This window comes from Colletotrichum godetiae (genome assembly GCF_030913485.1).
Source record: "Colletotrichum godetiae strain CBS 193.32 chromosome Unknown BDP55scaffold_38, whole genome shotgun sequence".
Taxonomy (NCBI): Eukaryota; Fungi; Ascomycota; class Sordariomycetes; order Glomerellales; family Glomerellaceae; genus Colletotrichum; species Colletotrichum godetiae.
This window is the reverse complement of record NW_026851286.1, coordinates 21552-44709: the sequence shown is the minus strand read 5'-3', so window position 1 is coordinate 44709 and position 23158 is coordinate 21552. Positions and strand designations below refer to the sequence as shown.

General features: G+C 50.1%; 10 protein-coding genes across 10 annotated transcripts; 7 read left to right on the top strand and 3 right to left on the bottom strand.

The window, feature by feature from the left end:
* Positions 1–317: 317 nt before the first annotated feature.
* On the top strand, positions 318–1976 carry BDP55DRAFT_634891 (cytochrome P450; the record flags this gene model as incomplete). Its single annotated transcript, XM_060572723.1, has 2 exons — positions 318–1211; positions 1263–1976. The coding sequence occupies 2 exons, from the start codon at positions 318–320 to the stop codon at positions 1974–1976; spliced, it is 1608 nt and encodes a 535-aa protein (XP_060426383.1).
* An 820-nt stretch (positions 1977–2796) lies between these two features.
* BDP55DRAFT_731382 (uncharacterized protein) lies at positions 2797–4587 on the top strand (the record flags this gene model as incomplete). Its single annotated transcript, XM_060579805.1, has 1 exon — positions 2797–4587. One exon carries the CDS (start codon positions 2797–2799, stop codon positions 4585–4587), a length of 1791 nt encoding a protein of 596 aa, XP_060426382.1.
* A 409-nt stretch (positions 4588–4996) lies between these two features.
* Positions 4997–7260, bottom strand: BDP55DRAFT_672980 (maltose permease). The gene is made up of 4 exons (XM_060575560.1): positions 6692–7260; positions 6572–6634; positions 5800–6496; positions 4997–5747 (listed from the first exon to the last, which is right to left on the bottom strand). The coding sequence occupies exons 1-4, from the start codon at positions 6871–6873 to the stop codon at positions 5148–5150; spliced, it is 1542 nt and encodes a 513-aa protein (XP_060426381.1). The 5' UTR covers positions 6874–7260; the 3' UTR covers positions 4997–5147.
* On the top strand, positions 7227–9510 carry BDP55DRAFT_634888 (uncharacterized protein; the record flags this gene model as incomplete). The annotated part of the gene is made up of 3 exons (XM_060572722.1): positions 7227–7310; positions 7612–7731; positions 7795–9510. 3 exons carry the CDS (start codon positions 7227–7229, stop codon positions 9508–9510), a joined length of 1920 nt encoding a protein of 639 aa, XP_060426380.1.
* Positions 9511–10114: 604 nt separating this feature from the next.
* BDP55DRAFT_558299 (glucan 1,3-beta-glucosidase) lies at positions 10115–11596 on the top strand (the record flags this gene model as incomplete). The annotated part of the gene is made up of 1 exon (XM_060569788.1): positions 10115–11596. One exon carries the CDS (start codon positions 10115–10117, stop codon positions 11594–11596), a length of 1482 nt encoding a protein of 493 aa, XP_060426379.1.
* A 656-nt stretch (positions 11597–12252) lies between these two features.
* Positions 12253–13484, top strand: BDP55DRAFT_558375 (N2227-like protein-domain-containing protein; the record flags this gene model as incomplete). Its single annotated transcript, XM_060569796.1, has 2 exons — positions 12253–12480; positions 12534–13484. 2 exons carry the CDS (start codon positions 12253–12255, stop codon positions 13482–13484), a joined length of 1179 nt encoding a protein of 392 aa, XP_060426378.1.
* A 525-nt stretch (positions 13485–14009) lies between these two features.
* On the top strand, positions 14010–15389 carry BDP55DRAFT_634885 (uncharacterized protein; the record flags this gene model as incomplete). The annotated part of the gene is made up of 5 exons (XM_060572721.1): positions 14010–14084; positions 14438–14495; positions 14657–14915; positions 15021–15132; positions 15222–15389. The coding sequence occupies 5 exons, from the start codon at positions 14010–14012 to the stop codon at positions 15387–15389; spliced, it is 672 nt and encodes a 223-aa protein (XP_060426377.1).
* A 1641-nt stretch (positions 15390–17030) lies between these two features.
* BDP55DRAFT_634884 (uncharacterized protein) lies at positions 17031–19359 on the top strand (the record flags this gene model as incomplete). Its single annotated transcript, XM_060572720.1, has 7 exons — positions 17031–17405; positions 17520–17563; positions 17612–17744; positions 17811–18314; positions 18481–18810; positions 18877–18942; positions 19042–19359. 7 exons carry the CDS (start codon positions 17031–17033, stop codon positions 19357–19359), a joined length of 1770 nt encoding a protein of 589 aa, XP_060426376.1.
* Positions 19360–20113: 754 nt separating this feature from the next.
* Positions 20114–20653, bottom strand: BDP55DRAFT_731377 (uncharacterized protein; the record flags this gene model as incomplete). Its single annotated transcript, XM_060579804.1, has 3 exons — positions 20114–20325; positions 20379–20553; positions 20603–20653. The coding sequence occupies 3 exons, from the start codon at positions 20651–20653 to the stop codon at positions 20114–20116; spliced, it is 438 nt and encodes a 145-aa protein (XP_060426375.1).
* A 413-nt stretch (positions 20654–21066) lies between these two features.
* On the bottom strand, positions 21067–22722 carry BDP55DRAFT_696071 (uncharacterized protein; the record flags this gene model as incomplete). Its single annotated transcript, XM_060577545.1, has 1 exon — positions 21067–22722. The coding sequence occupies one exon, from the start codon at positions 22720–22722 to the stop codon at positions 21067–21069; it is 1656 nt and encodes a 551-aa protein (XP_060426374.1).
* Between the last annotated feature and the right edge of the window lie 436 nt (positions 22723–23158).

Genomic DNA, 23158 nt, shown 5'->3' with positions numbered 1-23158 from the left:
ACCAATTAGATGACCTTAATTCGCCAGTGGATGATGTGATGTATGCAGTCGTCTACGTGTGACTCTGTTACACGAAAAGTGGGTGAGAAATAAGGCTCTTGACACGAAAACCCAATCTCTTGTCATACGTATGAAGTGCACACGATATTTCAAGACATGGATAGTAAACGGCTGGCTTTAAGAAGAAGGTTATTGCTACTAGGTGCGAACATTCCAGTTCCTGTTTCCTTCCTGTTTTGTGTTCACTGAAGTAACTACTTTACCCATCCATCTACTCGGAATTCTTGGCTGGAAGACATTTTACACAATAACTCACTATGGAGCCTCTTGGCGGCAAACATGCGTCCCCGGTCTGCAAGTCGATGTCTATGGTCTTGCTTGTGTTCGCTGTTGCCTTTACCGTCCTCTACCTACTGGTCTCTCATATTCGACAAACCTCACAACATCATACAAAGAAGAACCTGCCCTTGCCTCCTGGGCCGCCTCGACTACCCATCCTCGGAAATGTCTTCAATAAACCAGACGTACACTTCAACTGGTTGACACACTACCAATGGAAGTACCTATACGGACCAATCGTGCATTACGAGAAGGGAGGACAGTCCCACATCATCTTAACAACGGTCGAAGCGGCCCACGATCTTCTGAACAAGCGAGCGAGCAATTATTCAGGACGCACATTCAGTCCTTACGCAGGAGAGCTTGTTTGTAATAACTACAACATGCTTTTCCTACAGTACGATACCCAGCTCCGACTGCATCAAAGACTTCATGTTCAGGGCCTGAACCCTCGTTCCGTGGCGCTGTACCATCCTCTAATAGAGCTGGAATCGCTTCAACTGCTCAACGACCTGCTTTCAGAGATTGAGGAAAAGAGTGATGAGAAATCAATGGGAGCTGCTTTGAACCCTCACTGGCACTTTCGACGTGCAGCATCCAGTAATGTGAGCATGATAGCCTGGGGCTACCGACTGTTGAGGGACAACCCCGAGCATAAAGCACAAATCAAATTCTTTGACGTCGCTCCAACATCGGTAGTCCTGAAAACCACACCGACGTGGTACGATACCTTTCCTTGGCTCAGAAATCTTCCCTACGCCATTTCTCCGTGGAAACGAGCGGCTAAAATTCTCTTCGAGCGCGAGGAGTCACACTACTTGTCAAATTATCGCAGCGCCTTGAAGAGACCCGGTTACAATCTCAGCAAACAGGTAGCCATCAGTACTGATAAACTAGGCACGGGGATGTGTGAGACCGAGTAGGCATGGACTGTGGGAACATTGACCTTGGCCAATGGTGATACCAGCGTTGCTATTCTGTGTTGGTTTGTCGTTGCCATGTTGACGTACCCACGTGTCTTGCACAAGGCTCAAGCCATGGTTGATGAGGTTGTTGGCCAAGATCGTTTGCCTGTTTACGAAGACCGGGAGAAAATGCCCTACGTTGACGCAATGATCGAGGAAGTGATGCGGTGGCGGCCCATTCTACCGGCAGGACTGGACCATGCAACCGTCGAGGAAGATGAGTACAAGGGATACAGGATCCCGAAAGGAGCTACGGTGATTCACTCCCAGTGGGCGATCACTCGAGACAAAGAGGTATATGGCGCGGACTGCGATGACTTCAGGCCGGAGAGATGGGTCGAGAACGAAGATTTACCCAGGACCGCCTTTGGATACGGAAGGCGACTTTGCCCGGGCAGGCATGTAGGCAGAGAAGGGCTGTGGATATTGTTTGTCCGACTCATTTGGGCATTTCGGCTTGAGCAGACGACTAATCCCGTCACTCTGAAAAAGACGGTGGTGGATCCGATGTGCATGTTGCCGGCGGGCTTCGTTATTGGGCCCGATTCTTTCGAAGCACTGTTCATTCCTAGGGGTCCATGGGTTGAAGCCCTCGTACACCAAAACCTTCAAAGCGCAGAGAAGGATGTTGATAAGATTATGGAGCAAGTGGAGCTCGAGAAGAGATTTTGATCAGTTCAAGCTGAATCTCAACTGGTTCTGACTCACTAAAGATACAGATTTATTGTTTCGAAGTGCTTTCCCACACTGATCTATCGCCTTATTACTTTATTCTGTTGCCTTTCAAAGGAAACAAGATGACAGGAAGCGAGGAATAAGCGAGGAATGACTGAAATCCTGCCAGCTTCCTATGATGAGTGGCATCTCAAGCCTCTAACATCAAAAGTTGTGGGGTACATTGAAGCAGCTTGAAGTCTGCCTTTCCACGGGGCGAGGATGAGCTGCAATGCCGTTAGCCCGATTTTCCGGCTCTATTGGACCGAGATGTTCAGGGACGCTGAAGGCCGTCTGAATTAGGGAGGCATCGATTCGGAATATGTGGCTCGGGCAAACACTTAACATCGAGGTGACAATCCATGTAGCCCCTTTGCCAAGCCTGGGGAATGTTACTCCTCCAATGGCAGTCTGACGTTGGTGGAAATGCCGTGGTTGAGTAATATCAGGTAGATCGCTAGGGCATTAACCGAGCTGCGGAAATGGACCACTAATTGGACTGCTAATCTTTTGAAATTACGGGATCAAGGCAACCAGCTGGCAACGATGGAATTGAAAGCAGTGGACTAACAGAACTTCGGAATTTGTTGTGAGTACTAGCATTCAAGTGAACGGCGTCAGCAGGTCTGTGTGCAACTAAACATGAAAATAAATAAGTAGACAGCTCAACCCTCAGCAATCGCAAGTAAGTCGAAGTACCTTAATCCAAGGACAGCAAGGCAGGTCAAAATAACAAGAATACTCAGCAAAGTCGTTTCGAAAGATTCTTGTCGACATCATGAAATTTCTCAATATCTTCTCTGCCTCTTTCGCTCTGTCTAGCGCTCTCTTGACACAAGCGGCCCGGCCCTTGGAGAACCTCGGCCGAGGCGTTGTAGCTGTCCGCGCAAACGACGAAGAAACCTTGGTCACCTGGCGTCTCCTTGGACTCGACCCATCGGGAATTGGCTTTAACGTCTATCGCGACACGGGAAGCTCTCCGACAAAGCTTAATGAGCAAGTTCTTACGGGCGGCACCAATTTTCTTGACTCTACTGCTGACCCGGATGAAGTCAACACCTACTTCGTGCGGCCTGTCATTGGCGGCAAGGAACAAGCAGCGAGCGGATCTTTCAGTCTACCTGCCAAGAACGCGGTCGAACCGGTTGTCCGAGTCCCTATCCGCAGCGGTGGCGCTGTTAAATTTGTCTGGGTAGGCGATCTTGACGGAGATGGCGAGTGGAACTACATTCTCGACCGACAGACTTCACCTCAGACCATCGAGGCTTACACCAACAACGGCACTTTTCTCTGGGAAATTGACCTGGGCCCGAACAGCGAAAATCAGAACAATATTGAGCCAGGATCTTCGACCATTGACGTCGGCCACTGGGATGGTGTCACTGTTTTTGATTTCGACAGTGACGGACGTGCGGAAGTTGCTATTCGTATCGCCAATGGAGTTGTGTTTGGAGATGGGAAGACGTTCGACGATGGAGACACAGATAATCATCAGTACATGGCCATTATGGACGGGCTTACAGGAGCCCTTCGCGCCTCCGCCCCGGTTCCTACGGATTACATCGACGACGGACCGCTCGCCGCCCGTCTTGGTGCCGGATTTCTCGACGGAGAGACACCTCATCTCGTTGCGTACATGAAGAACCGTATCGGTTCTGGCGAATTCAACTTGATGTATGTGACCTGGACCTTCGACGGCACATTTATGCAGCAGAAGTGGAAATGGAATCGTGGTGACAAGAACTTCCCCGACGGGCATAACACGCGCATCATTGACCTCGACGGAAACGGCAAGGATGAGGTCCTCGAGATTGGCTTTGCTCTCAATGGAGATGGCACGGAGAGGTATACTCTCGGAGACCAAGGCGTTATCCACGGCGATCGGTTCCACCTCGCCAAGATTGACCCCGATCGCGCCGGCCTTCAGGGGTACGGTGTGCAGCAACGAAACCCTTATCTCATATACGAGTACTACTACGATGGCTCATCTGGTGAGATTATCTGGAAGCATGTCGGCGACAACGTGACCGACGTTGCCCGTGGCATGGTCGGTGATATTGACCCAACCCACCCTGGTATGGAAGTTTGGTCGTTTTCGGGAGTCTACAACGCCAAAGAGAATGAACTCACAGAGTCGAATACTGAGCTCGCGCCTTGGCCTCATCTGGGCCTCTGGTGGGATGGAGACGAGCTACTCGAACTTTTCAACGATGGCAAGTTCGAGAAGTGGGATTGGGAGAACCCTAGCACCTCCAATAGTCTCCCTCGCATCTTGAGAGTCAGCGATTTTGGTGGGGTGACTGCCGGAAGATACCCTAACTTCATTGGTGACATCCTCGGTGACTGGCGAGAGGAGGTCATCGTTACGAATGAAGCTGCCGATGAGTTGTTAATTTTCACGACGGACAAGCCGAGTGATATCCGCTTATATACTCTGGCTCATAACCCTGCATATCGCAACGCAATGACTCTGAAGGGGTACATGCAATCTCACCATGTCGACTACTTTTTGGGAAAAGATATGAAGACGCCACCCCGGCCAAATATTCGATACACGGTCGCTAAGTAGTGGTAACTCGACAGTTGGGCTAATCCAGCACGTTGGCTGGTCTGAAGAGGTTTGGCTACCTTAGGTAGTTCGGAGAATCGGGGTGCTGGAAATGCGATGATGAACTACCTAGTTGAGCAAATATTTATACGTGAATACAAATGATTTACAACGATGTGTATAGAGGACATAATTGACAATACTGGGTTAAACACACAAAAGAGTCCAAACTTAACATTTCAATAAGATGTCTATCTTCTTATAACAAACCCCCTCACCACTGGGCATTCAATGCCTAAGATGCATCAGGTCCCTTCTTCACCCTTAACAATTGCGCTCAATCAATCGCACCATCCGCGCAGAATTCCTTGTCAATCTTGCAGCAGCCACCATTGAAGGGAATTTGCAACAGCGCGTTCGGCTGCTTAATCTCAGTAAGAAGCCTCTTTCGGGGCGCGCTAAAGGTTCAAGCTGGTATAATTGTGCTTTAAGCACTTGATATTGGGTGTCGATCTACCGACCGCCATAATTCAATGAAAATTACATGCACCTATGATTCACTATCCAATAACTAAGGTAGCTTACATCTTTCCCATCCTTCTTGGTGGCACCTTCGCCACGAAGAGGCGGTCGATCTCATCAAACGTCTTGCCCTTGAGTTCAGGGACGTAGAAGAAGCTTCCCACAGTTCCAATTAACGCCAGACCACCAAAGATGAATCCAACCTTGCCCTTCAAGTTGCCCTCGTCGGGGTTGACCATGTAAGGAATTGCGAAATTCATCGCCAAGCCACAGATTGCTTGCGTAGCGGTAGCGAGAGCCATGGTCTTCGCACGTAGAACAGAGCTGGAAGCCTCGCCGAGGATGGCAAAAGCCATGGCACCAATGGTCATGAAGTACACAAAAGCATAGACGACGGTGCAGGCGGCTTGCACCCACTTCGCGGCATCCGTAGGGACGACGTCCATGATGCCAATGAGCAGCAGAAGCGTTGTCAGGGCTCCCATTCCAGACAGGAAGATTTTCCGGCGGCCAAAGGACTCGATGACGAACCAGCTGACGATATTTCCGAGGACGCCGCAAGCTGTGACGCCCACGCCGAGATCGAAGGATTTCGAGACGTCAAGACCAGCGAGCTGGAAGAAGTATGTCGAATATCCGAGAACGAAGATGATACCGACCTTGTGTAGAGTTAGCACATAGTCTAGTATTTCCAGATCAGGGAATACTTACCAAGTGCTGGCAAAGGAAGACACCAGTTGAGATACCGGTCCGAAGAAGATTGGTGCCCTTGAAGCAGTCGACAAATCCAAGCTCGTGTGTTTGGTTCGAATTCTCCTCCTCAATAGTGGCCACAATGCCAGATAGCCTGGCGTTGACGTCGTAATCCTGTCCATATAGCTTCTTGAGTGACTTTGCTGCTTGCTCAAGTTTGTCCTTGCGGGCAAGGTACCAGGGGGTCTCGGGAGTGAAAGGCAAGAAAACGGCGAGGAAGAGGACGAAGAAGAGCTGGGTGGCGAAGGGTCCGCGGTAGGCCCAGCGGTCAGATCGTTCTCCAAATGCTTTGACAACGGCATTGGATAAGAGCTGACCGATGGCGATGCCCAGGTTGACGCCAGCCGTGGCGTATCCTCGAAGGGCAACGGGAGCCAGCTCACTGCATGCGAGGGGTGCGAGCGTGAGGTAGAACCCGAGCCCTAAACCGAGGATCAGCTTGGAGCAGAGGAAAGCTGCTTTGGTATCCGAGAGAATCTCGCCGACGCAACCGCCGGTGCAGATAACGACACCGATTAGGAGGGAGTTTTTGCGTCCGATTCTATCTGCTAGCCAACTGCAGGCAAACCCTCCGAAGAACTGGCCGACGGTGCTAATGATGTTGAAGGCTGACTGCCAATCCGCAGGGAGAATCGCTTCGCCGTCGAGGACATATCTGTAAAGTCTTCAGTCAGTCTCCGCACCTTTGCGATGTTGAAGTCTTGCGTAAGAGTGAATATTAGATTCGTACCCAAAGTCCCTCCTGAAGGATGCCACGGAGATCATGGCGCCGTTGATCTGAGCGTCAAAGCCCCTAGGAGTCGTATAGTCAGCCAATTGCAACTTTTCGAAGTCTTCCTGGATAGCTTACCATCCAATGGCCGCCATGGCCCAGTAGAAACACCACCAGATAATGGCTTTGTGGTTCTTGAAGACTTCTCGAACAGTAAGATCGTGCTCCTGCTGGTTGGTTGCGCCGACAGCCATCCCCTTGGCATCATGATGGGAAACACTTGCTTCCAAGTGATCCGAGACGTCGTTCTTCTCTGCCATGTTTTCTGGGGGTTGCCGCGAAATGTGACAAACTTCGATTATGACTCTATGTGGAAACTGAGGATGATTGACCAGGGTCGAGGAGTTGCGGAGACTAGTGACGATCACCAGGAATCCGGGGAAGTATTGGAGATTATATCCTCTGCCGGCTACTCATTCTCGACAGTCAGGTTGTTGGAACATCCTATTCGTGATGGCGGTATAGTCCCAAGCAACCTGTGTTGAGGTCATTCGGATAGCTCCTGCTGAACCCCTTGTTCAAGAACAAGCAGACGGACGGCGCAAGAGCGACATTCCGCGACTGATCAAGCCACAGCTAGGCGAATCAACGCCCAATCTGGCAAAGGCTGAGAATGGCTCATGAGGAAAATCAGTCCAGGCGCCTCCGTGTTGGGCCGAGACCACCGCGTTCGAAAATCCGAGAGCGCGGAACGACAGTACGTACCCTCAGGCTGGTGTGGAGCCCCGGACTTTCCCCGCAATCCATTTCGGGCTAGGCCGGCAAGAATCTCCAGACGGCGAAGGAAAGAACATTAAAAGCGACATTCCGCGACGCGTTCCCCCTTCTTTTCTCCAGCTTTCCACCTCATCCAACGTCTCATCACAACCCACAAACCGTCTCCCAAAATTAGTATTGTTTTTCCCCCACAAATTCGAGCCATTGGGCGCCTGGCAATCCATCCCGTTTCTTGATGGCAGACCCATCTGCCCCGGACAGCCACGTGCCGTCAACCATAGATAGACGAGCCAGAGCCAGACCGGAGTCGACCAGAACAGTCCGCGTCTAAGACCAACACCCGGCCAGCAGCCCGCGGAACCGCTTTCTACCAGCGGAAGAGAGCAGTCAGGGCATGCCAAGTATGTCGGGCTCGGAGGACGAAATGCGATAATCTCAAGCCGTCATGCTCTTTTTGCCTCAAGGTTGGAGCTACTTGCATCCAGTCGCCCGTCGACCTGTCTAGTTTCGACCCAGCGAGTCTCAAGATTTTGGAACGGCTCGATGATCTAGAGGAGATGATGAGATTGGTCACAGTCGATGGACTACCGAGCAACAAGACACGAGTGGTCGAGGTCCCGGTCGAGCATCGGGTAGAAGCACCTCCTGTGGGGCCTCTTATCCAGATGGGTATGATCCTCCCTCCGGGGCCAGAACATGTCATGTCATGGGCCATCTTTGAGGAGCTCGGCAACGGAATTGAGGCCGGAGACATGGCTTTGCATGTTGATCATGTCTCAGTAGCTGCGAATTCTCCAATGTCTCTAATTGGCGCTCTCGACCTGGAACCACGGCGCATCAACAACCTGCTCGACAATTTCTTCAGTTACGTCCATGTCAAAAATCCGATTCTTGACGAGACAGTCACTCGAAAAATGGTTTCACATACAGTACTTGAAGGGATCAACTGGTCAGCCGAGTCCTGTCTGTCTCTCCTGATCTGCGCATTGGGGTCTTTAGCCACAGCTTTTGGCCCCAGTCAGGAGACGATGCTGGGCTCCGCAGCCCACAGCGATGCTCAAACTTTCTTCCAAGCCGCGCAGAAGCGACTAGGAATCTTGCTATCGTCAGATGACATTATTGCGGCTCAATGTTTGTTTCTTTCAGGGGTCTACATGATGTGCGTTTTCCAGCCTGTTAAGGCTTGGAGGTACTTCGTGCAGGCACTGGCTAGCTGCCAACAATTTTCTTTTCTTACCCCCGAAGCCCAAAAACGCTACCACAGCAGCGTCGAGTCGGGCCATGAGTCTCAGAATTATTCCATCGACACTCTGCAGCAGGCTGTATACTGGTCCTCATGGAAATCAGAGCGAGAGATGCGAGGGGATCTTTACCTCCCAGACTTTTCCCTAAGTGATCAGGAATTGGCATTTTACCCGCCCTTCTTCCCGACGCCGCCAGCTCCTAAGGCAGAAGTTGAGACTGCAACGGATCCGCGTCTGGCTCGCGAGAGAACGTCCTGGTACTTCTACCTGGCCGAGATCTCTCTCAGAAGGCTTGCCTCTCGGATTAGTGCCGAGATGGTGGGCCTTCAGAAACAACATCCCACGCGCCAGGCATACCTCGCGGCAATGGCCGCGGCAGTCCCGCAGTACGAGGAACAGGCACAGGAGTGGATAAACTCGCTTCCTCCGAGTCTTTCATTCGCCGAGCCTCCGGAAGAGGACGATGTCTGCAGATTCGTGCTCCGAGGTCACGCGGTGAATCTTTATGAGGTGATTTACTGGCCGTTTTCCACCGCTTTCCTCGATGCCTTTGGGGCGAATCCCGATTTTTCCGGCAAAGCTCTTACTCCCAGTCTGGAGGGATTAGCGAAGAAGGGTCTCGAAAACCACCTTTATCGACTCGCCATCAATCGCCTAGGGTACAGGCATCGCCACCATGGAACGTTGCCCATGATGCGTTCCTGCTCGCGTAGTGCCCTGGCGTTGGTAGCGGCAGCATTGCTCACCCAGTCTAGCGGTTCTGAAGGCGGAACCTTCTTACCAACTGGCTGGTATGGCGCCGTGGGAGAGGTGATTGACCTACTCGTATTCTGGGAGTGCGAGACTCGCGAGATGGAGCTTGTGCGTCGCGTTTTGGAGAAGGCATATGGGATTTTTTCGGTACCATCTCCGCCGGCTTATCGTTTACGGGTCTAGTCGAAGCTTTTTGCCGGACATGATGGCTGCATTCTTCGTCCACCAAAGGGCCTGAAAGCCGACTACCGGTAATACTACGTCGATTCATTCAGGCTAAATACAACTCGATCGATACTCCGCTTGACACGACATGGAACCGGAAGCAACGAAAGCTGTTATGCAGATGCCATGCTTTCACTTGTTCAGCACAGAATGAAGACCTCCAAGAACGCCATTAAGCAGCTGCCGGCGTCTCATCGGCCAAAGACTGGTTCCCAGTCATGCGCAAGTCGCTGTACCCCAGACTCTAGCTGAACTAGTCGGGTTGATTCACATGCGGGATAGATGGAGAATGTGTCTTGAGCCAGGCCCCACACCACCCCACCTTCGCGGAGTGTCGCTTTTAAGACCATGAGGGGCAATGGCGGACGCTCATCTAGCTATGCGCGATGACAGCAGACCAGAGCCTCGATACGATGGCATGATTGGACGATGACTACCACTTTGGTCCACTGAATGGTCTTGGTCACGATGCTGATGGATATAAAGAACCGTCCTCAGAAAGATTGACAATCAGCAACGACATACCCCTTGAGCCAGAACCTCGCACCCTCTCAGTCTCACGATGACGCCCGCCACATCTAACCCTCCTCTCACGACGCTACGCGTCAAGGGAACCAAGATTGTCGACGAGAGTGACAATGAAGTAATCCTTAAGGGCGCTGGCCTCGGTGGCATGCTCAACATGGAGAACTTCATCACCGGGTACGCCGGTCACGAGTTTGAACACCGTGCTGCCCTAGAAGAAGTCCTCGGCAAAGAGAAAGCCGACTTTTTCTTCAACCGTCTCATCCATCACTTTTTCACAGAGGCCGATGCCGCCTTGTATGCACAATTGGGCCTCAACTGCTTGAGGATACCTTTCAACTACCGTCACTTCCAGGACGATGACAACCCAAGCGTGATCAAGCAGTCCGGATTTGATCTTCTGGATCGCCTCGTCAATATTTGCGCCAAGTACAACATCTATGTTATTCTCGACCTGCATGCCGTGCAAGGCGGACAGAACCAAGACTGGCACAGCGACTCGGGCATCAGCAGAGCACTGTTCTGGGAGTTCAAGGACTTCCAGGATCGCGCAATCCAATTATGGGAGGCCCTTGCCCGTCACTATGCTGGCAACAAGGTCATTGCAGGATACAACCCTCTCAACGAGCCAGCAGACCCTAAGCACACCCGCCTCATCGCATGGTACGAGCGCGCCGAGAAGGCGATCCGCGCCATTGATCCTGATCACATCCTCTTCCTAGACGGCAACACCTACGCCATGGACTTCTCCGCCTTCTCACCAGAAAGGACACTACCCAATAGCGTCTACAGCTGTCATGACTACAGCATGATGGGTTTCCCCCTTCCCGAGCAGTACGACGGCACATCCGAGCAGAAGGAGAAGCTGCGCACAAGTTTGAAGCGCAAGGTGGAATTCATGCAAGCGGCCGGCGTGCCCATTTGGAACGGCGAGTGGGGCCCCGTCTATCAGAACCCGAAGACGGATTCCAACGCCGAGGCTACCAACGAGAAGCGATTCGCCTTACTGAAGGAGCAGCTCGCCATTTATCGGGAATTCGACGGCATATCGTGGAGTATCTGGTTGTACAAGGATATTGGATACCAGGGTATGGTTTACCTCGACCCGAATAGCCCGTACATGCGCCTCATCCAGCCGTTTGTTGAGAAGAAGCAACGGAATGGCCTTGACTTCTGGGGTTGCGCAGATAAGAGTGCCATCGATAATGAAGTATACACCCCTTTCATCGAGAAGTTGAAGAAGCAGATTCCTGCCCACTTGCTTAAGAAGAAGTACCCCAAGGTGTGGAACTTTGATAGGCAGGTGGAGCGTGTGGTACGGGAGTGTCTGATGAGCGAGTATGCTGGCTGGGAGTTTGCGGAACTCTTTAAGGGCAAGACGGAGAGTGAGCTCGAGGAGTTGGCTGCCAGCTTTGCTTTGGAGAACTGCAAGACGCGCGATCGGCTGAATGAGTATTTGAAGGAGGACGCGGTGACAGCGAATGGGAAGCTCACCGATGGAACTAATGGTCACGCATAATGGGGCAAAATGCCAACAAGGAGTTTGTAGCGGGACCTAGAGATGGTGTAAGATCCTGATGGGAATAGGCGTCAGATCTCTTGTACATGGATGCGATGCGAAATCTCACGAGTTTGGTGTATCCACATCCATATCTTGGCATCTATCAAGGTACTCACAATCATGACTACAGCCATTTGCAGAATTCTCCTCATCCCCAGATCAAATGCGGGAAGAACATTTCTTTTCTTCTCGCCAACAGGAAAACCTCGGCCATTGACTTTGCTCCCGTCGGATTGGAACCGAAATTGAAGCAATCTGCTTGTTTCTCTGCACTGCTTTTGAAACCGGCGAGCCATACCAAGCCCCAACCCCAGAAAGCTCACTACATCACGGTTAGCGCTACCTGCTGCCATGAAGCTGTCTCACACTTTTATACGGGTTGCCTTCAGCCTCGCCTACAGTACCCATTCTGTAAGCGCTGATATAGACAGCACTCGGGACGTCGGAGAGAATGCAGTTGTTTTAGCCGATGGGTCGTTTGCGGAAAAGATCCTAGGAACGGTAAGGTGTTACTCCAATGCACAGTATCCGTGTGTGGTGTTTGCCAAACAGCATAGATAACTGACCAAGAGCTGCAGATTCCCGAACAATCCTTCACTGAGATCCATGAAATAATGATCACTGTCGAGGATGTCCCAAAAAGGCCTAGTCCTCGTCATGAACGAGAGAAGAAGAGTCTTCTGAAGCGGATGAGCAAGCATCACGGAAAATGGGATACAAACCACCCTCGCCATCGATTATTGGAGGCTCTCTTCGGGTTCTCCAGGTACAAGTCGAGACAAATGACTGAACTCGATCGTTTAAGGGGATTGTACAAGCACGTCACCAAAGCACAGGAGAAGGTGAGCGAGGGGATCAAAAAGCCAAGAATGAACCACACACTGACAAGCTTCAGTTACTAGAGAAGGCAATTGGCTACTCAAAAAAGTTTGACCAAGTAGAACAGCTCATCAACGTCAACCAGGCACTGTGCGATGGCATCGTCGACACTGCTCTCGACTATTACGGACTCTCGCATGAGGAGCTCGTGCAGCACAGCAAAGCGAAGGACAAAGCGGGCCAACTGGCTGAAAAGGTCAGCGTCTCTCAGGCGCTGATGCACTTTGTCCGTGACTGGTCAACCGCTGGCCAGGGAGAGCGGGAGGATGCTTTCCCCTGCATTCTCGATACCCTGCAGTCTCTCTTCCCTGAAGAGTCTCGTACAAACGTTCGGGCTCTTTTCCCTGGTTCAGGAATTGGTCGTTTAGCCCATGAAGTCGCCTCCTTGGGTGGGTTTGAGGTTACAATGAACGAGTGGTCATCTTTCATGAATATTGCATACCGATTCTTAGAAACTCACCAAGAGGCCGAGATGAGATCATTTCATCCTTTCGTGAATAGTTGGTCACATCATGCGACCACAGCAGACATGCTTCGGCCAGTCTCATTTCCAGATAAGCTGGTAAATGCAAGCACAGTACTTCTGGTTGAGGGCGACTTCACGTCCATCTTTAAACACAACGAAGGAGAATACGACGTGATAGTCACACATTTCTTCATCGACACGGCAAGGAACTTTATGGCATACCTGGACACCATACGCTCTCTTCTAAGAACGGGTGGCTATTGGGTCAATTGCGGGCCCTTGCTTTGGGGTACCGGCCCTTTTGTTCAACTATCGCTGGACGAAATCGTTGAAGTCACGAAGAGTACTGGGTTTGAATTTCTGGAATCTAAAAAGGCCTGCGGAGGAGTAACACTTCGAGGGGAGAAGGTTAGGGGCAAGAAAGCATTGTATGGGTTTGACTCCAAAGCACTCACGACTAATGCTTACCTGGCTCAGTCTTGGGTAGCAAAGAAGGCTTAGCAGAAAAGATCTCGAAAAGTGTCCTTCCCTCCATAGGATATGGCGATGCCGTAACAAGCAATGGGATAGCTTTTAAGTTACCCTAGCAAAGTCGTCCAGGGGTTGTTACTAGGTACATTAGGTCATGAAGTGTTATGACAGAGTGCACATTCCGCGACATTCAGTCAAATGACCCTACAACATGTTTGCTAGCACTTGAATCTTGGCGCGGGTATCACCGTCCTAATGTTGGTGATCGCAGGATCTCAATCTCGCCCTGCTGATTAAGGTAGCCATGAATAGTAAACGGGATAGTCAACAAATACTCGTTGTTCCAGACACATACGTAGAAGACATCGCTACTTGAGAATCAACTCCTTAGTTTGAAACACCCCTGGTGGACTGAACAATCAGTAGCCCCAGATTCTGCCGTACACAAGAGCTTCCTTGCTTGTATTAATGTCCAGTCTGTTCGGCGAGATGGCCATGATGAACGCTCCTCAACCTTTTTTATTTCCGCTTAAAGCCTGATTTTATCAAGCCATAATGTGGCCTATTCCATGGGAGCTTGAAGTGCTGCGCTTGCCCCAACATCCCAACATGCATGAACTTTATAAAAAGGTTTGTCGGGGGGGGGGGGGGGGGGGGGGCGCGATTCATCTCGCCCAAATTGAATGCGCATTAAACCATCTCAAAACCTCAGAGGCCGCCGTTGAGTAGTTGAAGCAAGCAATTAGAAAGTCTGTCTACCGCTTTCCGTGTTTGCTGCCGTTCAAATGATGGAGAGGTTTGCGTTACCTTACTCGATGTATATCTATAAGAACCATCCCCAACAGGAAAACGTTGATTTAAATTCGTTGTGCTAATGGCCTAATGCAGGATGCAGGCCAGCATTAGATCGGCCAATAAAACAGCACTATCCAATTCCATTATCATTATTCTATTTCGACGCCCACAATTCTTTTTTTTTTCAGAATTCCGATCTCATCCTTCCGCCGGCGACCAAATACTTCCTATACTCATCAAGGCACTGTAAGGAAGTCGCAGGTCGAAGGATCGAAGATGCAGAACACCAAGAATGCTGAGAACTCGTTGATATCTGTGTAAGATTGCTCGTCAATCCTTGCCAGCCAGCCGATAACTGACGCCCCCAATCGTGATCAGGAACGGCTCCTCTGCTCTTCGTGGAGCAGGGCCCGTGCCCGCACCTGCCTCCGATAATGAGCAAGAAGACCCTTGCGCGATCCTATGTCAATGTGCTCGAGGATTTTCATGCCGGGAAGGCCATGACAATGATACCGTACCTAATAATGAAATCATTTTCGACATCGCCGAATTCGCGCTTGACAATACATCCAGCTACAGAATCATCAGCGATGCTGAATCGTGGAGCCAATCTCCTGAGAACGAAAGACCCCTAGACGTGGACGATCCTGGCGGCACGGGCTGGCTGTGGGCTGGGATCTTCCAAAGAGGGCCGAAAAGGAAGCAAGTCTATCTTTGGAGTTGTGTTAGTCGTCTCGAATAATCATGACGAACAATACTCACAGCAAATAGTGCCGTTGTGGTCAAACTGGGAACCCCATCAGGCTTGAGAGCTGCGCCGCCTGTCGTTATCCGCGCTGCGCTTACTGCCCAGTTTCAAAAGTTAGAATTTGAGCGCAACAAGGTATGCCATTGCAAATTCAATCTTCCCACTAGTCGCTTGATGTTCTGACTTCTGTCGGGCTAGATATCAGGATATTCATGTCCGTGCAGCATTCACGGGATCACATGCCTCTCCAAGGCCTAGGTGTTGGCTTATGTACTGATGATAACAAATCTCACAGTAGTACGAGTACATATACTCAGGTAACTGACCTTACACATGTAATGCGCAAACAGATTGGAAACAAAATGCAAGAGGATGAAGCAGGGTGGAATTGAGCAGGGTGAAATCAAGCAGGGTGGGGTGAGAAAGCTTCAATGGTTGGATGAGTAGGGATCTCATGAGAGACGAGCGGGGAGTCTCGGGGCGAACTTTCTCTCAAAAGCACACTCTCTTAAATCAATGCAACAAGAGAACTCCGCACTCAAGGAACTACAACTGCACTATTGCTTTTGCTGAGATTTTCTGCGCACGATATCTTCGTTAATTAGAGGGGTTGTTCAAATAGACTAGACCGGCAAAAGACATCGGATGAAGTGACCTTATATGCCCATGTCTAAGTGGCGCTGCGCTGCGCTAGCATTCGGCCGATCCCGCAGGTGGTGCGCGTGGGTCCGGCGGTCCCCAAGGCAAAGTTGCCAGTATTAATATGTCCCTTCTTGACTGACCCGCAGCGCGCATTCTACGATGCCTCTTTGCCGTAAGGTAGCTAATTCATCTCAACTTGTGCATGAGAACTGCATACATGTACTTCGGGCGTCTGCGAGATGGATGGCGCGGCACCATGCATTCGGCCATTGGCCTATTACCCCGGGGCTGCCGATGTCCAGCCATGCAAGTTGCTTCCACGTTCAGGGGGTTTTCTGCCCGGGTTCTTCTGCCTGTGCCATGATGCAGGCCAACACCCACCAGCGCTCAACACTCTATCACAAGACGAAGTGCTGGCCAACATTGATTTAACAATGACTCCTAAGTACCTAAGAGTAGTGCTTGCCAATATGAATCGTATTGGAGGCTATGTCATCGAACCCCCCCCCCCCGCCAAAAATAAAATAAGCGGAGCCAGACTCGTGCATAGTATTGACATGCCAGAAGGTCTACTGTAGACCTAGAGTTTATTGGTACCGGATAGAGGGCGCAAGTTGAGAGTGTCATGGGGTGCTACAGTAACAAATAGCAGCATCGGAATAAAGCTGACATATGCTCATCGAGCATGCATGTCAATTTCAGAAGTGTCGTGGAAGAATTCCGTTCGTCACAGAACATTAGCGCGGCTGCCTTGTTCGCCTTAAACGAAGTCACGCTCAATTTCAGACAAATAAAAAATCGGAAAGTTGCTGTCTCCGAAGTTGAAAGCTGCCGAAATCTCGGCTTCCCTCACCGTCAACCGTGAGGCGTGAGCCAACATCTCAGCATTGATCTAGCCAATGTACAACTCAATTTTTTAGGGCTGTCGATAACACCCGTCAGAATTCGAAGCAATCAGAACTGCATCAATGGCACACCTCTAGACGAAGTTAAGCCTATTGGAGCCTCTCAACGCTCACGATTCTGCCCAAGTAGCCCAACACGCGTTGGGTTTCGGGAATCGATGCAGCAAAGGCTGCAGGCATGGTGGCGCAGATTCTGCACCACATTCGCAGTGACCCTGATTGGCTGAATAAGTCGCGAAAATGCATTTGAAGACATCTAGATTCTTCTGCGTCGCTTGGACAACCCTTTTCCTGGATTCAAGCTAGCCGATGAGAGGAAAGAGAACCTGGACGATCCTTTTCAGCGGGCAATGATGGGCTTGGTTGGCTTCTGACATGCCCCGGACTTAAATATGGCCATAATCTCTCACATCTCAGGAATGATTCTTGAGCGATGAGGAAACAAGCATACTTGCAACATAATCACTTAAAAATGACGTTTTTACAATGGATCGAGCAGCAACACGGTCGTTCCCACGCCGACCTGTCCAGTGGAATCGTCCAATGACAAAACGAGAGCCCGAAATATCCCGCATTGACTTACACACCAAATATCAAAAACGCTTCCAAAATGAAGGAACAAACCCTAGTCTTCTCTCCACCTTCCTCAGCATCCCTGAATTTTCACCTCGGCTGGATTATGAACTCCCTGTCTTTCAGAATATACTCGATGAAACGATTTTGCAAAGGATTTACGAAGGAAACTTCGAAACGCCAAGTAACTTAGCAGCATGGCTCCATGATCGAGATCTGTCAAACAGACCAAGAGGTTACAATGGATCACTCTCGCTTCTGGATTTCGATCGCCAGCTCAGTTTGAAGGTAATGATAAACTCATATCTCCGAAGCATTTCGAGGTTGACTTTGACATCGGCTCTGGTCCTGTGGATTGTACCTTGATTGACCATGGAAGCTTCATGACTAATTTTTCACAAGCGACTCGGCGAGAAAGGTCTTCCGGACGCTAATACCCGCAAAATGTAAGAGAAGAGATGGCGCAATTGATGCGGTAACTGACCCGAGACCAGCTGTATCAACAATCCCTGTCAATGGACACTTGGGGTTTTGGCCGTTAGAGCTCCTGAACATCAAGCCCCAGTCATCAGAGACTTCATATTCAAGCACCTCACAGCTAGAACATCTGTTAGTCTTGACACCGTGGTGAGACCATTTCTAAATACCTAACTATACTACATAGCTTTCTATGTTGCTCACGTCAATGAACAGATTGATGGTGGCTTCACTCTGGAGTTCCACTTGGCCTACCCGGTGTGGACAAGAGACCCATCTCCACGAAGAGATCAGCGGGTTACTAGAGACGGACTTCCTCTACGCAAGTCCACCGACTTATCGTTTCTACCAGGTGCTCAAAAGTCAGACCGGATCACACACGGCTTCGACTATTTACACGAGGCTCAAACATCAATCTGTGTTACTGGACGGGATACATCTCAGTGGACAGCCATCCGCCTGACAGATTCTTATTTCGAAGATGATAGCGACCCGAACAAGGAATACTTGCTACCTTTCTATGTCGCCGATCCCTATCCTGACCAGGATATGACTAGTTGCGAGCTAGATGCAATCAGCATTGCAAACTTGACAGCTGACAATGTTTCGGTTACGGATCCGCGTGAATACTTTCTTTTAGTAGTAAAGATCCACGTAGAAAGGATCACTGAGCATTGGACAAACGTACTGTTTAAGCTGAAGGACATGATTGAAGAATACGTAAGTAGCAAAATCCCACTATTCCTTGATACTGACGCTACATGTGTTTGATGATTTCAGATGCAATCTGATTCTAAGTATCAAGAGAATCATCACTCCATGCCATCAACTTATACCATCAGATACCCCATGTAACGCATCGAATGCTAACTTGAGCGTGTGAAAGCTTTCCAGTCCGCATATACCTTTGGTTAGGAGAGAGTCCTCACTTGGCACCATGCGCGGTGAATCATATGCCATCGAAGCAAGTGAGGTGTGGCTCGGACAAACCAGTGACCTAGTGATCCAATGGATTCTCCTTCTCACCAAGACAATCAAAGCCTGGGATAAGTTCTTCGATCGGGATATCAGCCGTATTGTGTGTCAATCAAGCAAAGATAGAATCAGCCACATGAACGACTCACTCTACGAGATCAGGCGATTTTTAGATGAGATCATGGTAATCCGAGAAGAAATGGAGGAGCTCAAAGTCAAAGTCGAAAGATTTGAAAAGAAAGTAAGCTATCATCCATTCCAGATTACTCGCCATTGCTTTTGTGGGTTAACGAAATCTTTTTGGCAGCTCGGTCTTCATATCACTGTGGGGGGTAGCCGTGCCATCATCTTGCAACACTTGAATGTTACAATAGTAAGCTTTTCGGCTTACACCCTAAACTCGTCATTTGTTGTTTGGAGAAACGTTTCATATGTTCTTATATACGTACTAACTGCGGCGTGCGATGTTTAGCTGCAGTTCATCTCGCCTTTTGCTCTGGCAGGGACCATTATGCAGGCAGGTCTTGTTTTTGGGCACCCCGTGTTATGTTTCACTGTCCTGGCCTCGGTTGGGGCTTGCATTATGTGGGCGTTGAAGCCAGTCTTGACTTGGCTTGCTAGGAAAGCTCGGATCGAGGAGGCGAATCAAGTCGTCCCACAACAGATCATTCAGGGGCTGCAGCTCGAGAATGGAGTGCAGACCACTTCCTATTCAGCGCCAACGCGTCCAGAATTGATTTACCACAGATTTCAAGGGGTATCTATAGATAAATCCAACCAGGCTATCTAATATAAGCATTTTCAGAAGCTTGTCTTCGTCACATCTTCTATACTTCTGAATACCGTCATACCATGTGTCCGAGTTCAAGGCTCATTTCATGTCTGTAGTCACAATTCCTACCATCAATAACAGAGTTGACTGTGACTGAGATGTAGCTTTTCATAACCTCAGTTACTGCAATGTCATAATGAATGTAAAGGGCCTATTCTGAGACGCGTACGTACAACGGGGAAGGGAAGGGATCGAATGGCCTACTAATATGCATAACCCTGATGGATACATGAACTCGGCCAAGGCACAGATGACAGATGCGACATATCTGGAAACCTCTGATTGGGCTATAGACGGGCACCGCACATTCTCAACGTTAAGGATCGTCAGAGCTTCTCGCACACAAAGCAAAAGTTCTTATTTTCGGCCGGATGTGTACTGCCACCCTATCCAGACTCCAGTAAAAGTATGCTGGTTAGATCGGTAATCACGGAGCCATTCACATCAACATTAGCCACAGCCGCAAGTAGATACTCCATATAACTCTATGACAATTAAGTCTACTGAGGTCACCCATCATGGTCGACCACGTTGGAATAGATGCTCTCAATACATGTATCGTTCAACACACTGGAAAATTTTGACAGCACCGACGGTGAATTAATTGTACATCCAAGAACCAGCTTTTAATCAGTATTAGATTGTAGTGCGACTACCTTGGCGTGCTTGTCAATCTGGCGTAAAATTGAGGTTACGTTACTCCAGACTCTGCCTACGATTTCAACTTCGCAACCGCTGCAATCTTTTCCCTGACAGGTGTGTTATCGAGAAAGACATCGAAACGTGCGATCTTGCCAGCTTCTTCCCCCTCCGTCACGATCGTGACTAGCCCTGCAGCCGGGATGTTAATGTCCTCGTTATCAGGGTCGCCCTTGACTCGGTAGGTGATGTCCACAGCGAGCCAGATCCTGTTGTCCACCTTATCTGAAAACTTTCAGCACTAATATGAGAGAAGATATATGGCTCGGAACACCTACCAGCCTGACGAGTAATATGCTTCATATACGACAGCTGCCCAAACGCCGCGTCCATGATCTGCTTGATGGAATCCACACCATCGGCAACGGGGAAGTTGGTGAATTTGACCTGGGCATTCTTGGAGTAGATCTTGTCGAAGTCTGTTGTTTGCAGAGAGTCGTGGATATTGTGGGACTGTTCATCAAGTGAGCGTGGTGTCCTGGAGTAAAGCATGTATACTCACATTTCGAAGCCAAGCCAGGGCCTCGGCCTGAGTGGTTGGAACGGCGACCATTTTGATCGACAGTATGACACACTGCTACGATGATATGTAGACAAGCCTTGTTGTATTTGCGAATGATGGCTATGTTCTTATGTGTTGTGTTCCCTCTTAGTGCTGACAAATTGTGATTGCGCAAGAGCTTACAAATGTTGCCGAAAATGTTGCCGAATCCTTCGAGGAGAGGTCCTAGTCTCTGGAGGTTACTGTGGCACCCTGCGATTACCTCAAACACAACATTTGCATATCTCCATTTACTAAAATCCAGCATCTTCGGCGGCCACCATAGGCTTGTTTGCTTTTCTACATATCTCAAACATCCGCAGGGTCCATGTCTCCATGATCTTCACGGTCCATCATCACCAAAGGATGCACGAGCGCATTTGCACGATGAGATATGAAGGGACTTGAGAGGAGAGAAGGAGGCACTAGTCTGTGACCGCCTTCAGCGGACCATCTACCAAGACCTCGCCAGGGAATGGTATCTTTGCTAGACCTCGAGCCCAGTCCATAGCGATGATTGGAGCCGCCTCTGCGTCGCGAGACCACCGCATCTTCTTGACGAGGTTCCTCAGCCGCCTCATAGCATGTCGATTACATGTAATCGTTGTGTGGTTCGTCTTCCAACCGTACAAGAAAGACGAGCAGTTGGTCTGGTTCAACGTTGGCTCCACCGCCAACACGACCTTTGGCAGTGTACCCTTACGGACCTCTTCTGCGACATGCTCTCTGCGAAAGTCTTCCACAATGCGAATGGGTAGTTGTAGATCTTCGGGTACTGGATGGCAGGACAGCCTCTGGAGTTCTGCAACGAGATGCCGGCGACGCTTCTCCGTTGCCTCTTGGTCCTTTCCCTCCATGCACCATCCATCCTGCCGTAGAACACGATCCAGGAAAGTCAACTTGTCGTCCTGCTTTCCCCTGAGCGTCTCCTGCCCAAGCAATATCTCTATTCGAGAGACTTCTGATTCTGTAGATGCGTCGTACACCATGCGCAGACACGTCTCGGCCGCCTCTCGGGTGCACACGAGCGTGTGGCCGCAAATGAGGGGATAGAGGGACTTGGGTAGCCTAGGGCCGTGCTCCGCTTCATCCCCAACGTCTTCCAAGATCTTGGGACGCCACTTCCTTTGGGAGCTGTGGCTGTGGGAGATATCTGTTGTTAGGGCCACAAAAATGGACGTGTCGATGTTTAGACACGGAGTCAGCGATGGTGCTTTCGCAACATCACCATGACTAAGAAGATTTGGTATCGCGACTTCGAGAGGCGGGGGCGGAGCCTGGATCTCTTCGGCGCATTCCAATGCAAGTGAGATGCGGTCATCACTGAGGCATTCAATACCTTTCAAAAGCCTGTCTATGGCAGGTACATTGCCACGACTGATATTGGGAAGCACGATTCGTACACGATGCTGATAACCCCCATGTATCTCGCGAGCGGCAGCCAACAGCTGTTTTGCGCTCTTCAGGACCTCGATCTGGGTTTCTTCGTCATTGATAACCTCTTCGAGCTCGGCGTCATCGGCCTCATTATCGGGCTCGTCCCAGGGAAAGTCTGCTTCGGCCATCTGTACCAACAGAGCCCGCTTGGTGACGCTAAGTACCCTCATCCACTCATGCCCGTTATCGACAATGGCGCTGACGAATACCGAGGTGAGATGGCCGCCCGCCTTGGAGTAGGGAACAGCGAAACGAAACCAGGTGATTGAGCGGCACTTCTTGATCGCCGACCAGTGGTTCTCGTATGATGCGAGTTCACCCACTATTAGTCTGAAGTCTCGAGATAGCGAGCCCTCTGCTTCTGAGCCTGGCTCATGTGTTTCTGCGCATCGTTGAAGCAAGGCTTCTGCCCGCGTGCGTTGGCTGACGTTGGCCTGCCAGAATGTGCTGAAGCCGGGGATGTAGGCGTGCCAGTGGTTGTTGACCTTGGCTGCTTGAATTTCAACAGCTGAGCGCATGTGCTCGAGCTCGTCGCATATCTTGGTGCAGCGGGAAATGAGATCCTCGGCGGTCTTGATGAGTTCTAGGGACTCTGTGGCCTCCTCGGTTGGAGGCGAAGTCCCTTTGATGCCATGATTGTCCATCGATTGGACCAAAAGTTTGTTTTATAGATGCTCAATGGTATAGATATGTAACATTTGCGGTTCAGCTTGTAGCAAGTGCGATGTGAGGTGCTGTTGGCCTTAATCGATCGAGGTGATAAAACCGGGGCGGATGAGTCATGACGTGGGTAGGTTCTTCTGAACGCTGGTTAAGAAGAAGGGTCAACCACATGCATTCTTTCGATATAGGGACTGACTGTCATACACTGTAGTTTAAAGTCTCTCAGAATCATCAACTCCGTCCGCTCAAGAGAGTATGACTTGGAGACGGTTCGACGGTCGAGAGTTGAACAATTGGAGAGGGCGATGTACGACATGGGAGCCTGGGAATGAGCGCCCAATGACTGGTCAGGTTATGGAAGTGGGGCTTCTGGCGAGCTACCTGATTACATCAGCCAGTCGGAGTATTATCTCCGAC

Coding starts and splice junctions, on each gene's coding strand:
- BDP55DRAFT_672980 (XM_060575560.1), bottom strand. CDS start 6,873: ATGGCAGAGAAGAACGACGTCTCGGATCACTTGGAAGCAAGTGTTTCC. Junction 6,635..6,691: donor GCCATGGCGGCCATTGGATG/GTAAGCTATCCA, acceptor TACGACTCCTAG/GGGCTTTGACGCTCAGATCA. Junction 5,748..5,799: donor TCTTCCTTTGCCAGCACTTG/GTAAGTATTCCC, acceptor ACTCTACACAAG/GTCGGTATCATCTTCGTTCT.